Below are 17,672 nucleotides of genomic sequence, written 5' to 3'. Positions count from 1 at the left end.
TTCGTTTTTTTTTAATATATTCTCTAGGAAATAAGATGCAAGAGGCGTAATTTTACATGAATGTGTTTATTGGTATGTACGAAAGTTCATCAAGACAATATTTAATTAAACCAGGAACATATTGCAACATTGCACAATTTAGAACAAAATAATTTGACATGTAAACTCCTCTTGCTCGACAACATTTATGCTAATTGTAGTGTCCCGGAATTATTCTTTCCGGTTTTGTTGGGTTTTACTTTTCATTTTTATTAACTGTATTCCGGGTGATCTAAGGCATCAGTGCCAACCTCGTGGGTTCCAGAACCCAGCATATTTTACTATCTTTAAAGCCACCTATGAAGTAAGTTTTGTGCCTTTTCATTTATTACGATGTGTAACCAATGGATAACACTCGTTTCCTACTCATATATATAATTTTTAACTGTCATATAGAGTCATCGAGTATTTGGCGCGTTTTTACCTGCCTTTGTTTTGTTCGTTAATTTTGTATACAACAATTGATTGATAATTGCATTTTTAATACATTTATAAACATGATAGGGATAAACTATTTTAATGTCCGTTTATGAACTTGTGTAAAATATTTCGATCGAATAGCTCTGAGATTTGTCAAAATTCAAAACTATGGAAGCCCACTTTTGTCATATTTTTATTGTGTATGTTTTATATTGAGATACTGTTTACATTTTGTATTGTTTGTTTGTAGTTTTTCACCCTCTCCGGGGGTTTGGATGCAATAAAACCTCGAACATTGCACAGTGAAAAATTCATAGCCGAGCTAGTGATTAATTGAATGGAAGGTTCAACGACAAACATCAGCCAGATAAGTCCACCTTCAGCCATGTCTTCAGGAAGAAGGTCTTCCTCCATAGCTTCAGAGCTAGCCAGACACCGGGCCAAACTAGAAGCGGCAAAAGTGCGGGAAAAATATCTACAACAAGAATATGAAATGGAAAGACAAAAAGCCATACTTGACCGAGACCTTAAGGTACTTCAGTGCAAAAGAGAGATGGAGGAAGCACAGATTGAAATGAACAGTCTAGAAGGTTTAGATGAAGTACCTGATGAGAATTTTACAGATAAAGAATACCAAAACCTTCGGCAAGTTGCTCAGGAGAGAGTCGAGGAGTTTGTACAACAGCAGTCAGAGTTGAAGACTGGATCAGAGAAAAAGGAACATAGTGTCGTACCAAACAACATTACACTGTCTCCTATGGCGCCGGCATTCGTCCCAAAACAAGACTCGAGCAATGGACATATTAATGAAGTGTCTAAGTTCCTTGCAAAGAAAGATTTATTGTGGTGTCGACTCACAAAATTTGACGACCGCCCAGAATACTTCACAGGATGGAAAACAAGTTTTAAAAACATTGTGAGTGAACTGAACTTAACATCTTTGGAAGAGATAGAACTATTGAATAAGTGGTTGGGACCAGAATCAGCGAGATATGCACAAAGCATAAGGACCGCCAGTGTGAATCCGGATATCGCTTTAGCCCGACTATGGGAACGCCTGGAGGACAGATACGGTAGGCCGGAAATGATTGAGGCAGCCTTAAAAAACAAACTTTCAGCCTTCCCGAGACTCAGTATTAAAGACAACAAACGATTATACGACCTCGTGGACATTGTGTCAGAAATAGAAGCAGCAAAGGAAATTCCACACCTCTCTTCGCTTTTCGCATACTTCGACTCATCAAGTGGAGTGAACCCCATCGTGTCAAAACTTCCTTACCAAATCCAAGAGAAGTGGACCAGGCATGCAAACAGTTTTAAAGAAAGTCACTACATGACCTTTCCACCCTTCCATGTTTTCTGTAAATTTCTCCGTGACACGGCACGAATGAAAAATGATCCATCCTTTTACTATGACAATGTGATTGAGAACGCCAAAGTTGATGGAAGTCGACGAAAGCCAACAGGTGCATCATCTGTCGCTACAAGGAAAACTGACACAAATGCTTCAAGGCCCATGGACAAGACGGAACACACGCAACTGTGTCCCTTACATGAGACTGGCCATTCACTGAACTCTTGTCGTGCCTTCCAAAAGAAAACTGTTCAAGAGAGAAGAGAATTCCTTCGATCAAAGGGAATTTGTTTTAAATGCTGTGAAGAGAAACATCTGGCCAAAGACTGTCAGAAAAGAATGAAGTGTAACATCTGCAAGGAGCCAGGACATGCCACTGCCCTGCATGTCGAGAAACGCGCAAGCGACACTGAAACTGATAGCCAGGTAAAGGCCGTATGTACACAAATTTGCGGAAACGTGCATAAAACTAGCAAATCCTGTGCTAAGACACTCTTGGTCAACATTCACCACGCAAACAACCCAAACAAGGTGCTACGAACGTATGCGATAATTGACGAACAGAGCAATCGATCTTTAGCAAACAGTTGTTTCTTCAACTTCTTTGGCGTGGAAGGTCCGGACGTCCAGTACGAGCTTACCTCATGTTCGGGGCTGTCTACCCAAACTGGAAGGAGAACGGCAGGATTCATTATCTCATCTTTGGACGGAAAATCTAGTCTTCGTCTTCCATCATTGATGGAATGCAACTATATCCCAAACAACCGTGATGAGATTCCGACACCAGAGGTCGCAAGGTCTTACAGACACATGAGGGACATTGAGGAGGAAATACCCCCCTTAGATCAGGACGCAGAGATAACATTGCTGGTTGGCAGAGATTTGTTGCCTGCCCACCACATTTTAGACCAAAGACTGGGAGACTCCGACTCTCCATTTGCTCAAAGACTACACCTAGGGTGGGTAGTGATTGGTGAGGTATGCTATGGGGCCTCACATTCTCAGGAATCCTTGTCAGTGTGCAAGACATATACTAGGACCAATGGACGTACGTCTCTCATGGAAACTTGCGAAAATTCATTCCAATTGAAGGAAACAGACATATTTGCTAAGACGAAGCATGACGACTCACCAGGCCTCTCCATAGAGGATAAGAAGTTCGTTGACATCATGGAGCAAGGTTTTGAAAGAGATTCTGAAGGATGTTGGTGTGCACCACTTCCATTTAGAGAAAACAGACGGCTCCTTCCGAGCAATAGAATTCATGCACTTCACAGGGCAAATCTACTTACTAGAGGACTTCAAAAGGACCCAGACAAAAAACGGCATGTCGTGGAATTCATGGGCAAGATCCTGGATAATGGTCATGCTGAGATTGCGCCACCACTTTCTTCTCCAGAGGAAGAACACTGGTACCTGCCTCTTTTTGCAGTTTACCACCCCAAGAAAGGAAGCGTCAGATGCGTGTTTGATTCATAGGCACAGATTCAAGGACTCAGTCTCAACAGCATTCTCTTGACCGGACCAGACTTGGTTAATAGTCTACTTGGAATCCTGTTAAGGTTTCGCCAGTTCCAGGTAGCAGTGACAGCAGACGTAGAACAGATGTTTTACCGTTTTTCTGTTCCAGCATGTCACAGAAACTACTTACGATTCTTTTGGCACAAAGACAACGATACAGAGAAAGAACTTACAGAGTACAGGATGAAGAGACATGTCTTTGGGAATAGTGCATCCCCAGCGGTAGCTACCTTGGGACTACGAAGAACTGTAAGAAACGCCGATGAAGATGTCAGGCAATTTGTGTGCAGAAACTTTTATGTTGACGATGGGCTTTTATCTGTAGATACAGTCGAAGAAGCGATCAACTTACTCTCAAAAACACAGAAAACTCTTAAGGAGGAAGGGAACATCAGGCTGCATAAACTTGCCTCCAATGACCCAAAGGTATGCAGTGCATTTCCAACGGATGACCTAGCCAAAGAACTCAAGGATCTGAACCTAGATTTAGATGAAACCCCCCTTCAACGGACCCTTGGTGTGAGCTGGAATGTGTCCACAGACATGTTTACATTCCAAGTGTCGCGTACTCTTCATCCGTATACAAAAAGGGGAGTACTTGCAACTATTAATAGCCTTTATGACCCAATTGGATTCCTTGCACCTGTTATAGTCAAAGGAAAAATGATACTACGGGACTTGATGGCTGAGAAATTGGACTGGGATGACCCTCTCCCTGAGGACCAGTACTCTCTATGGTGTGAGTGGCGAGAGTCATTGCCAGCGTTAGAGGATATAGCAATACCAAGGGCTTATGCGTATATCAATAGTGCAGAAGTCTCGCGCAGAGAACTACACATATTTGCCGATGCATCACAAAAGGCAATTGGTGCAGTGGCGTATATGAAGACTTTCAAGGCAGACGGCACCCTTCATGTGGGATTTGTCCAGGCAATGGCAAAGGTTGCACCTATACATGGGCACACAATTCCACGTCTGGAATTGTGTGCAGCTGTGTTAGCATCTCAACTGAAACTTACGATTTTGAACAACCTAGATGTTGAAATAGCTGCCACGACCCTGTATTCAGATAGCAAGGTAGTACTCGGGTATATCAACAACGAAAGCAGACGATTCTACATTTATGTGGGAAATAGAGTAGAGAAAATACGTCAGGCGACATCTTGTCATGAGTGGAAATATTGTCCTACAGATCAGAACCCCGCGGACATTGCCACCAGGTCAATCAAGCCTCAGAACCTTCAAGAAAGCAGATGGTTATGTGGACCCCATTTCCTTAGGAACACAAAAGATGAAAAGTATATTCCCAGTGAATCAGGAAATCCCACTGACAGATTCCCATTGGTTGATGTGGAACAAGATAAGGAGGTGAGACCTATTGTGAAGACCTTGCATACTGCTTGTAAGGATGAGGTATACCACCCCTGGTGTGAGCGATTTAAGAATTTCTCCTCTTGGATCGGACTGGTCAGAGCTATTGCGCGACTGCAGCACCTTGCTCAGTCCTTTAACAAGTCTAGTAGCTGCGTGGGATGGCACCATTGTTCAGTCCCAAAGAGTGCTGAAGCTTACAAAAGAGCAGAAGAATTCATTATCAAGGCAGCCCAGAGAGAATTCTTCCTGGAGGAAGTTGAGAGCCTTATGGAGGGGAGAGAAATTAAGAAAGGAAACGCTATCTTGGCCTTGTCACCGTTTTTAGACTCTCGAGGACTTCTCAGAGTTGGAGGAAGATTGAGGCGTGGAACCAAATCACTTCGACAGATTGAAACTTGCCCTATTTTGATACCGAAAGGAAGTCATTTAGCAAACTTATTAGCTCTACATTGTCATGAACAGGTCTTTCATCAAGGTCGACGCCTCACTGGAGGGAAACTTCACAGCATGGGATTCTGGATCGTAGGAGAGAAAAGGTTAATCAACAGTCTTCTGGGGAAATGTGTCATCTGCAAGAGACTGCGTGGTACATTCTGCTCTCCTAAAATGGCCGAACTTCCTGAAGACCGTTTAAGTCCTGGACCCCCTTTTACCTACGTCGGAGTAGATGTATTCGGCCCTTGGAGCATAACCGCACGCAAAACCAGAGGAAGTCATGTAACGCAGAAAAGATGGGCTGTACTTTTCACGTGCTTAACCAGCAGGGCGGTCCACATTGAAATCTCGGAGGAACTCAGCACCTCAAGTTTTATCAATGCAATGAGGCGCTTTATCGCCATTCGAGGACCAGTCAAGATCTTCAGATCAGATCGTGGCACCAATTTTATCGGTGGAGTCAAAGAGTTGGGCATGAAGAATGTTGTGACCGAAGATGCCTCCATCAAGAACTTCTTAGCGGAAAGCGGCTGTGTTTGGATTTTTAACCCACCACATGCTTCCCATTTCGGAGGCGTGTGGGAGCGGATGATCGGAATCGCACGAAGGATTCTAGATGGGATCTTGCTGAGCCAAAAGTACATCAAAGATCTTACTCATGAAGTGCTTGTTACCCTCATGGCCGAAATCAGCGCTGTCATGAACTCCAGACCAATTGCTGCAATATCCACAGATCCTGATGACCCATCCATATTAGCGCCATCCAGTCTTTTGACCCAAAAGGTTGGAACACCACCAGATGACATTCCTCAGTTTGGTATCAAAGACATATACAAGTCACAGTGGCAGAGAGTCCAGGTGATGGCTGATGAATTCTGGAAAAAGTGGCAGAAAGAGTACCTGACGGGACTTCAGACCAGAAGAAAGTGGGCGACGGACCAACCTAACCTAAAGACAGGTGACATCGTTCTGTTACGCGAGTACGATTCTGGACGCAACTCATGGCCGACTGCCATGGTCAAACAGACTTTTCCGGGAGCTGATGGAAGAGTGCGAGAAGTGGAGGTCCGTTTGTGTAGAGGAGAGAAAGTGGTCACTTACGTTCGTCCCGTTCATGAACTTGTGCCGTTGATCACTGATTGAATTAACATTTGTACATAAAACTGCTCTTGTGTGTTTTCATTTTTGAGTTTGATGAATAAGAATGATTATTTTCTCATCACCTTATATGAAATGCCTTGTTAGTTGTCAGTTTGTTTTGAATTATTTCATTGAGGTGATTTTTTGTAAAATCAGGAGGGGAGTGTAGTGTCCCGGAATTATTCTTTCCGGTTTTGTTGGGTTTTACTTTTCATTTTTATTAACTGTATTCCGGGTGATCTAAGGCATCAGTGCCAACCTCGTGGGTTCCAGAACCCAGCATATTTTACTATCTTTAAAGCCACCTATGAAGTAAGTTTTGTGCCTTTTCATTTATTACGATGTGTAACCAATGGATAACACTCGTTTCCTACTCATATATATAATTTTTAACTGTCATATAGAGTCATCGAGTATTTGGCGCGTTTTTACCTGCCTTTGTTTTGTTCGTTAATTTTGTATACAACAATTGATTGATAATTGCATTTTTAATACATTTATAAACATGATAGGGATAAACTATTTTAATGTCCGTTTATGAACTTGTGTAAAATATTTCGATCGAATAGCTCTGAGATTTGTCAAAATTCAAAACTATGGAAGCCCACTTTTGTCATATTTTTATTGTGTATGTTTTATATTGAGATACTGTTTACATTTTGTATTGTTTGTTTGTAGTTTTTCACCCTCTCCGGGGGTTTGGATGCAATAAAACCTCGAACATTGCACACTAATGCTTACTTTTATAAAGTACATTCCTTGCGATGACGTTAAATATTAACTAAGTACCATGCGTTATATGACATGACAAGAGAATATACCGGTAGGACCAAACCAATTCAATGAGAAACATATCGCAACATTGCAACATTTATAAGGAAACAGTTACATGCCTAAAACCCTGTTGCTGGGCACCTTTTAAAAAACGCTAAACAAATTAAATAATATCTCTTGCAATGGTCATAAGGTGTAACTGCGTATCATTCTTTTTTTTTTTTTACATGAACAATAAGTATAGATGTATATCTCTGGATTGGTAAAGATACTTGTAAGATAACTTTAAAGTGACTTTTAGACTTGTGAGAAAACAAGAAGGGGATCAATTGGTTAAACTGTTTTGGTTTTGGTAAATTAACCCTGTAAAAAAATCACTTAAGACATTTTATGTCAGTGATGCACGGTACACATATGTATACCTAACGGTTCGGACAACTGTTTAACAGAAAGCATCTCAATGTACTTGACAGCACTAGGTACGTTTAACTATACGTTTAAATAATGACATAAAACATACATGTATAACTTAAGAAAAGTATAATTAAGTATGAGTAAAAAGTATATCGCACTATTGTCTTCATTTTCTTTGCTAGCTAGTAGTAAATGTATAACATATTAAAAAACCACGACACACTGGTGATGTGTGTTTGGGATAGACCAGTAATAAGGTCCACCCTCATCAAGCCGTTAGGACCAAAAATCCTTGACCAGAGACGATGTCATCAACCTTAAAATGTATTCTACTGTAATTGAAATTTATGACACAATGTACAGACATTCCGATAATGCAGTGATGCTAGAACAATCAATGCATATCCACTACATGAGTAGCATACAACTTCGTCTCTCGTACTAAAGAATCCTGACCTCAGAGTTTAACAATCTACAACACCAAATAACAAATTTTATTACAATACTTTCATGTTATAAACCCAAAATCTGATTGATTAAGACGCAGTTGATGATCCGCTCTATTACACTCAGCGTTAGCAAAACATTTGGCAACGGGTACATTGTTACACAACGAATTCTTGTAAATAATGTGCATAGGGTTCGTCGTAATATCCACGTCATTTTTATATTAAGACAATATTTTTTTCTATAAAATTAAGGCATTCAGTATAATAAAATGAAAAATGCATTCTCGTCGGTTAACAATGGTTTTCTCGGGGTGTAAATTTCAACTGCTACTCATTTTTAAAGGGGGGGGGGGGGCTTCCTAGAAATAATCGACACTTTAAATAATTGAAAAAGATTTGATAGTCTCATAACTGATTTATTCCGCAGGGTCTACACACTAGTTTTTTTCTGTTATGTTTTGGCAATAAAGGTAAATATGTGACCAAATATATACAATATTACAACATTTTTCAAAGGTTGTTAAAATTCTAAAGAACACTAACCATACATCTCTACTTCACAGAGGTTACTCCTTACATAACTAGGATAGCCGTCAGGGTAGATAACTCCCGGTAGTCTCTCGTTGTAATAGATGACATATTGTCAGTGAAATATACAGTTTCTTGTGAAGACAGAAAGTATTGTGTTCAATGTGAAATTATTGTCCTTGAAACACAGCTTCCCCTGTGATCATCCGTGGTATTGTAGACATACACGGATAATCCAAGTAAATTATTACTATACAGTTTGTTGTGAAGACAGAAGGTATTGTATTTATCGTGAAATTATTGTCCTTGAAACACAACATCCCCTGTGATCTATCCGTGGTATTGAAAACATATATTGCTACTCAAAACAACTTACTGTTTTTTGTTTTATTTTAAAAGGGAGGAAGTTAAAATAGACACTTTAAATGACTGGGTAGAATTTAATAGATTTATTTCAATCAACAACACTGTAACTTTAATAATTAAATCCACAAGGTATGCACACTGTTTTAGTGTTCTATATTTTGAAAAAAAAATGTAAATATGTTACCACACATGAAACAAATTTCAAAGGTTATCAGAATTATAAAAAAAAAACCGCTTACCATACACTTCTACTTCACACAGAAAACTGGCAACAGAACTATAATAACCGTCAGGGTAGACAACTCCTGGTAGTCTCTCGTTGTAGTAGATGACATATTGTCCATGGACAAAACAGTCTGTTGTGAAGACAGGAGGCATTGTCTTTATTGTGAAGTTATCGTCCTTAAAACACAACGTTCCCTGTGATCTATCCGTGGTATTGGAGACATACACAGAAAATCCAAGTAAACCCTTTGCTATGTACGCCCGAAACGCGGAATCTGTAAATCACGTTATCGATCCAGTGAAAAACAAGTTTCTATGATTCTTTTTTACAATATCAACTAAAACATTGCTAAAAATTAACTGCACTACAGGCGCAACATATTACACATTCTCCATGCACCTATCGATTAAAATAGTTATATAGTTTAACGCACACTTACATGGAGTACATATGTATACATGTATTTCATATATTTGTCGTTTAAAATAACAACACCACCATCATTTATTATAATATCAAATTCAATGGTGGGGGCTAAACTATTTTCCAAAAAAAAAATTGTTACGTAATATTGAACCATTTCTATATATAAACAAAATCATGATACCGTATTTTGAACATTTTATCTGGTATTTTTCCAACAACACTAGTCAACATTAAAGATACCCCAACAAGTAACTACAGAAAGTAATATTTTTAAAAAAAGTTTAATATTTTGTTTACAACGGTAGCCAAACAAGTCAGTGGTCGAGATACCCGGCACAGGCATGAAATCGGAGATTAAAAAACTTAAACATCGACAAATGTACTTTCCAAGTGTCCGTAGACCTACAATTAATGATAAAATAATTCAAACTAAATATGTTCAATTTGCTATTTGCGACTAACTTTTGATCAAGTTTTGCTAATGTTCGAGATGAAATACAGATATGATACCAATCTAGTTACCAGGCAATAGAAATCTGACGTCTTTACATTGAATTTAAACTCGAAGGCGGCGCAGCGAATATACATCAAATTAGTTGAAATTTCATAAGAAGACCTTTTAATGCCTCGCAATTGCTTAAAAAAACTATACGATGACAAAGGATAAGGAGCTTCAGTTTATCATATTTTTTCACTGATTGTTTAACTAGAATTAACCAACGGGACTAAATATCAAGAACTTTTTAGACACTAACTGTTGTCAACAGTTCAAAAATATGTACAAAATGACTGCTGGAGACTTTCATAGTAATTTGACTTTCAAGTTAAAATAACTATAATTCCTTTCCACAAAAAGTCAAGAATGAGAGAAAATGTAAATGGTGACACATGGAAATGAAAAATGAGAAATAAAAATAATCACTATTTCCGTTCGTTTGCAAGGTGTTCTAAACACAGGAGCAATGATATGCGTAAAATGACGTTGCTAAAAGTTTGCGGTTGCGCCGGGTCACAGAACGAAGGCACGTTGATCCGCTTATAGGAATTATCTAATCATCCCATGGACAAGAAACTTTTCACATTGATAAACTCTATCCTAATATATTTACATTTTCCAGTGTCTTCGCCTGTGATAACACTACGTATCGATGTTGTACTATATAACCCATAATACAAATAACGCCAAATCGAGGCGCCAGCGGGGTTTGCTTATCTATCATTTAAATATATAATGGTACGATGGCTAAAAATTATATAAATATAAGTAATAAGGAATCATTCTTTGAATATTATGGGATGAACATTTCGGTCGGGGTGTGATCAAATCTAACATAAAGCCCTTCGGGCTTTATTGGATTTGATCACGGGTACACCTCATAATACTCAAAGAATGATTCCTTAATCCTTATTTACGTGTTCGTAAAATTCAAAGGGTTTATCTTTTTTCCTTAAAGAATAAGAGAAAATATCTCAATAGTTTCTGAACAACTTTCATACACCCGCCATTTTGCTGAATGTAATGAACAGGTGCCCAAGGCAGTATTGGAAAATTAAAGCTGTGAAATTGTCGCGAATTGATTCAACTGAAATGTCCGTTGTGTAAATCAATACTTAAAAAAATCATTTTAAAAGAAAAATTATAAAGTAGCAAACAATATCAAAGTTTTATCACAACAAATTGTTACATGTAGTATAAAAGTATGTTTGAACTATTTCACAATTTTAGAAGATTTAGTTAATTTCATTTACATGCATTGAATAACATCTATAAAGATACATGCATATATTCAATGAAGTTTTTTAGCTAAAATGTGTTTCATAAATTAGGATTATCTAGCTAGGCGATGGGGTTACTTATTATTGTATAGTTTTTGAGTAAATTAGTATCTCTATTTTGAAAATTAAAATTTGTAATCAGTTTGGAGTTCTTTTAATTGACAAAGTTAAACCAACTTAAAAAAACAACAACAAAAAACTACACTTATACATGTACCCGTGTCCGGTATTATGATGGTTTTAAAGATAACCGTTCCTTGGTTTGACACGTAATCAAAGTCAAAAACTGTCTGCCTCGTCTATATCACAGCACAAAAACACATATAGCTATAGATTTAATTTTTTCACAATTTTGAAAAGTTGTATTATTCTCCATATTGTCAAGATTTTGTTTTTAATAAGGTAGCCCCCCCCCTTTCAAAAACTATGTTACGTCCACTTTAGTTCCTATTGAATATGATAAACAGCTTTTATCTTCTATACATTCAGCACCAATTACGAAATTTGGCATTGTTTTTTTAAATACATGAAAGTGGATATTCAGAAGGCTTTTTTTTCAAAATGTTGAACTTTCTGGATTCAGAAATATTTTCCATCCGATTGAATTTTGATATTTCTTGTCACCGGAAATGCCGAGACAGGGAAGGGGAGATTCCGAGCTCTGTCTGTCTTGTATAATTTTAATGAAATGACCAGTTAAAGAATTCATTTGTAACCTAGCACGAGAATCACGGATATCCATTTTTGAATGTTTATGATGCGAAATAAGACTGACAAGTCAATCAAAATGCTTATACATGCATATGAACTCCTCGAATTTAATGTGTATGTCAAAACAAACCTGAAGTGCAATGGTTTTGCTTTTGTTTCTTATAATACCATCAATACAAATAAGTGAAAATAATACAATGTAACATTAGACTAAGAAAAAAAAATACACCCTTTGTAAAATATCTTCATTTGAAGTCAAATTCGGTTCACCACCCCCCCCCCCCCTCTACCCCGGTTCATCGAGTAAATATTGGCTGCCCCAATACGAAGTACCTTCTCTCTCTCTCTCTCTCTCTCTCTCTCTCTCTCTCTCTCTCTCTCTCTCTCATGCTTAGTACTACTAAAAGTAGCATGCGGTATTATTGCCAGTGTTTAAAATTTCATTTATTATAAATCATTAATTGTCTTGTTTCTGATTCGAGGTCCGTGATAAAAAAATACTGTGTATAATAGACGATGTACTGTTTCCTTTGAGTACAAGTACAGAACACATTCTTTTCTTTGTCAGGGATCAAGAAAAAAACGCGGAACAAACAGACAGGGCTCAGACTATACACGCGACAGAGTGACAGCTGCAAACGGCGGGGAATTACACCGTAAAACAAAGGAGTTTGGGTTGTTTATACATGTATTAATATAAAAAGTGATTTCGCCCGGGTCCTCTGCATGGAAATCAAATCATACAGTTATTTCATGCATATCTTTTACAAAGTTATGCTATGCTATGGTATGCGATCTTAATGATATGCTATGAGATTTGTATGCTATGCTATGAGATTTGTATGCTATGCTATGAGAAATTGAAATAAAGGGCTTCATGATATGGTATGGTATGCTATGCTATGGTATGCTATGAGATTTGAACAAAAACGCCTCCATACACCGAAGAGTTCCACACATTTCGAAGTAAAATAATAAGAAGCCAAAGTTTACCACAAATCTATTATGTAAACATTTATTTTTGCAAATAAAAGTATTTAAAACCGAGTTAAAAGAATGTTGTATGCTATGCTATGGTATGCTATGGTATGATATGACGAATGCGATTCTATGAGATTGTATGCTATGGTATGAGATTCCAATGCTATGCTATGAGAGTTCAATGCTATGCTATGAGATTTCAATGCTATGCTATGCTATCGTGTATGTTGTAAAAGATATGCTTGAACCGACTGTAGTAAAATTTATGATTATTGAACAAGGAATACATTTATATATTTATTTAAGAAATTTGAACAGCGATCAAAATGGGTTTATTTCATATTTTACTCGGGCTTGTGAATGAAATTCTAATTGAAGTGTTCTGTTTTGTTTCCCTTACCGATGGAGAGAAAGAGGGAGAGAGAGTATACATGGAGTTTTATAACCTTACACCATTTTACTGTCTAAGCATTATAATAGTTTACCGATATACACGTTTTCTTTTCCATATTGTACAAGAATATGCGATACAAATGTATGATATATCATCTTGTTTCTTGTTTCAAATTAGAAATATCGGTAATTGAATCTATGAATGCTCATTATATATATAATTAGTCAAATATGTTCTGTTAGGGCGACTCAAATTAATTAAATGAATAAAAATGAACATTTTACGGTTGTACATTTAGTTTGCACTGTTGTTGTTATTGCTGTAAAAGATTACATGAAGATAAGAGAGACGCAGTGTACATATAATATATGACTGCACACCTACTTAATACTTAAAAAGTGTAACTTTTTAAACATAGCTCTCTCAATTTCATGGCCTCATCGCAAACAACTACAAATATATCTCGCAAAGAGAGTCGGGTTGATATACGCGGACTGTGGCAGCCAAGTTTCCCTTAACAGGCTTCCAATACATCGATGCGCAGTTTGACCTAGAAACTGACCAGTATCATAACTTTTGCAAAGTTTCTCTAACAAAAACTATCTTATTATATCTGATCCTATTCTATTGCATTAATAGATATATTTATACCAATTGAATGAATTGTTACCTATGTTTATATTTATGATTACGATATTTTTTCAATAATTAAATATTTAAAAAAAAACGTATTAAGTGCCAACCTTAGGTTCTCTCAGTGATTCTCAGTACCCTCAGTGTGCCAACCTAAGGGTATCTTAGGGCTTCCTCAGTACCCTCAGTGCCGACCTTAGGGTCTCTCGTGGCTTTATTCCTTAGTACCCTCAGTGCAAACCTGAGGGTCACTCAGGGTTTTATCAGTACTCTCAATGCCAACAATGGGGTCTCTCAGGGTTTTTTCAGTGCCACTCAGAGTTTCCTCAGGGTTTTTTAATAGTTTCATGGTTTTTTTTAAATTACAGTAGTCATATACCTATGTAAAAAATTCGATCCCCCATTGTGACCCAGCCTACCTCCGTTGGTCTTGATTTTCACAACTTTGAATCTAAACTACCTGAAGATGTCAAATGAGATTAAGCTTTCCTGGCTGTTTTGTGTCTGAGAAGACGATTTTTAAAGACTTTTCTCTATATATTCTTCAGTAAAAATGCGACCCCCATTATGGCCAAACACTACGCCGAGAGGTGATGATTTTACAAATTTGAATCAACACCATCTGAGGATGCTTTCACATGAGTTTCAGCTGGCCAAATGGTACTTGAGAATAAGATTTTGGAAATTTTGACATTTCAATAACTTCAAATTAGATTCCCCTGTAGAAGGGCGTGGTCCTTTTCACAACTTTGAATCATCTATGCATTTAAGTGTTTTGTGTCAAATATAGTTGTATTGGCCCAGGCGTTCTGGAGAAGATGTTGAAAATGTGAAAAGTTTACAGACAGACAGACAGTCGACAGACCAAAACTGATCAGACAAGCATACTTGAGCTTTCAGTTTAGGTGAGATAATACATGTATAAGGTAGCTAGTATTACGTCACTATGAAAATGTGTAAGTAATCTCACTGTACCCGCAAATCTTACCTCAAAAGAATCCTGGCATATCATCTTATTTTAAAACATAAACAATCATATCTATAAAGTGAATTTAGCAAACTCTTGATTTCATCATCTAACTTTCTCTTCAACTGTAATTTTAATTTAAAATTATTCATGTGTTTTGCCTCTTGTTTCATTTATCATTCATGCTCGTTACAGCCATTGGAACAATTTAATTTTTACAAGTTTCAATTACATTAAAATCAACATTTAGTCGGTATTGCATCTTCCAAACTAACAGGGGAAATCCATTAAAGATATAGTTTTCTGATACAACAACATTGTTAACATGTAAATAAAAACCGTATAATCATGCGTGATGGCAGTTTAAACCACAGAGACTATCATATCCATATACATAATGACTGTGACTATACCGTCATTGTTCGTCATGAAGTAAATAGTGATGTGATGGATACTGTGGATCCTAGTCAGGTTCACCCACCAGGTGGCGGTTTGTCTGCCATATGATGCAGCACATTGACCAGAATTAATCTCCAGATCAGATTTACGTCCGTCCACAGCGTTACTGGCGTCAAATATGTCGTTACCTGGTATCAATGGATACTGTTGGTATGCTGGTTTATTGAGGGCAACGTTAACTGTCAACAAACACAACAGACATATTGCACATATAATAACATATCAACGCACACATCATATACATACATCACACATATATTATCAGATATGGTATAAATAACATTTATATTTTGATATGATTTCTCAAATAAATTGTTGTTTTTTATGTATTGGTCCCAATTGTAATTATATAAAATGCAATTCATTCAAAGATTAACAGAAAATCATACAAAGTCTTAATACACATAAACAACATTTTTTTTTAAAAATTCAATCTGACAGTTATATTGTTTAAACAGTGTACATAAATCCATTTTGAGTGTTACATGTAAATGTATGTACATGTAATAAGGTTATAAAAATATAATCGACAAGCAGTATAGATAGATATCCGTCTTGATTAGAATACTATAGGTTTATAAAAGTATTGAAAGGACTATATATAAGGACTGTATATGATATGGGCCTAAAATGGCCCTCTAAAATGAACAAAATAATTTTACTGATTTTTTGTTGTGGTTTTCATCATACACATATAGATATATGTGATGGGTTTTTTTAAGGTTCATTTTGATTCAAATGCCCAAAATTTAGAAATATGAAATCGTAATGAAAACCTTTCCCCGCCATTTTTGCATTTTGGGCAATTTCTCTTTCAGAAAACATAGAGCGTATGCTTGAACAAACAAAATATTTTAAACAGAGACGTATATACTTAAGGCTAATAAGTGACAACAAAAATCCTTGTTGAAGTTTGCGCTGTATATTCCCCATCCATAAAAAAGATAAGAAAAATGTCAAATTGGGACTGATTTTGATTGAATTATAGAAATAGCGTCACTTTTGACGTCATATTCTGCCAGTGCGTGTAATTAAATCAAATAAATAGGTGAAAAATATATTTTACATCAAATTTCTAAAATATAACATAAAAAACTATTGTACCAGAAACACTTAAAAAATGTCGAGTTATGGAGTCCAAATTTAACTCATGTCATATATAGTTCTTTATGAAAACTTTTATTCAAAACTATTGCAAAGTTAGTTGACATCAAGTGTATGTAATCTTACCATAAGCCTTTGAAATCGCCAAAAGTCTCATGTAAAAAATCACACATAACATTGTTATAAGCAAACGCATAAAATGAATTTAAAAATCAACTACAATGTACAATAACTGACCGGGATTCCTATTCCGTAGACACTTTAATACAGGAAATTATAGCAGGAAACAAATGTTTAGTAAAATATATCTATGGAGCCCATACATATCATCAGGATGAAATTCAGATATTCTTCAAATCTCATACCATGAACATTAATTGTCATTTTTAAAAAAAGAAGATCTAATCAACCTATTTTAAAATTAAACTAATTAATACATATTTATTTTAAATAAAAAAAAATGTGCATCTACATAATGCAAAGCAAAAAAAAATATGTCGTCTAAGAATTTTAGAAGAAAAATATATTCAACATATTCAACGTTGACTCAAAATACTTTCAGAACTTCAATCGAGAGAGAGAGAGAGAGAGAGAGAGAGAGAGAGAGAGAGAGAGAGAGATAGAGAGAGAGAGAGAGAGCGCTGAGAATTTTAATGAGTACGCTTTATAAGTAATCTAGACTGAAACATATAAGTATCATTTGCAGTGGCCAGTTAAACATTCTGAACGAAAATTAAGCAGACAGATACTCTTCTTGTTCAACTTGCGATATGAGTTTCTCAAAACTGTATTATCTCTAAAAGATCCATATTAGGTCCAAAATAAATATCTTAGTCGGCTGATGAACATGTTCCTGATTTCAATATCATATTTTTATTGATATATTGAGTATGTTGACTACTTTTCAGTTTTTTTAGCTGTCACCTTATACATGTATAAATGTTGCATAACCAGTTATTCACTGTCCTTCTGTTTTGCAAAGTACATGTACACAAAGAATTTAAAGAGCTCAATCAGATATGTGTTTCGTTTTTTTTTTTTAAATCTAAATGTTTGTTTAAAGTATGTTTTATATAATTTTGTTTACTAAGCATTCTGAGACCATCTATCTTTGCGTAGTAAAGGATTTAGATAAATAATAGGGGTGTGTCAGAATATTGTAAACCTGTTGTTTCGCTCAA

General features: G+C 36.5%; 2 protein-coding genes across 2 annotated transcripts in view; one reads left to right on the top strand and one right to left on the bottom strand.

Annotated features, from left to right (window-relative positions):
• The window catches only part of LOC128172383 (multiple epidermal growth factor-like domains protein 10), a 32,865-nt gene extending 16,128 nt beyond the window's left edge, over positions 1-16,737 (bottom strand). The window contains exons 1-3 of the mRNA XM_052838177.1: positions 16,618-16,737; positions 15,342-15,566; positions 9,054-9,314 (exon numbers count right to left, since the gene is read on the bottom strand). Of these exons, the coding sequence (XP_052694137.1) occupies positions 9,054-9,314; positions 15,342-15,566; positions 16,618-16,687 (556 nt within the window). The 5' untranslated portion in view covers positions 16,688-16,737. The remainder of the gene's footprint in view (positions 1-9,053; positions 9,315-15,341; positions 15,567-16,617) is intronic.
• On the top strand, positions 202-3,566 carry LOC128172384 (uncharacterized). The gene is made up of 2 exons (XM_052838178.1): positions 202-343; positions 710-3,566. Exon 2 carries the CDS (start codon positions 797-799, stop codon positions 3,290-3,292), a length of 2,496 nt encoding a protein of 831 aa, XP_052694138.1. The 5' UTR covers positions 202-343; positions 710-796; the 3' UTR covers positions 3,293-3,566.
• Positions 16,738-17,672: the final 935 nt, after the last annotated feature.

Source organism: Crassostrea angulata, chromosome 2, assembly GCF_025612915.1.
Source record: "Crassostrea angulata isolate pt1a10 chromosome 2, ASM2561291v2, whole genome shotgun sequence".
NCBI classification, from domain to species: Eukaryota; Metazoa; Mollusca; class Bivalvia; order Ostreida; family Ostreidae; genus Magallana; species Magallana angulata.
Note: the sequence above shows the minus strand (reverse complement) of the source record. Positions and strands in the feature narration are given on the sequence as shown.

Coding starts and splice junctions, on each gene's coding strand:
- LOC128172384 (XM_052838178.1), top strand. CDS start 797: ATGGAAGGTTCAACGACAAACATCAGCCAGATAAGTCCACCTTCAGCC.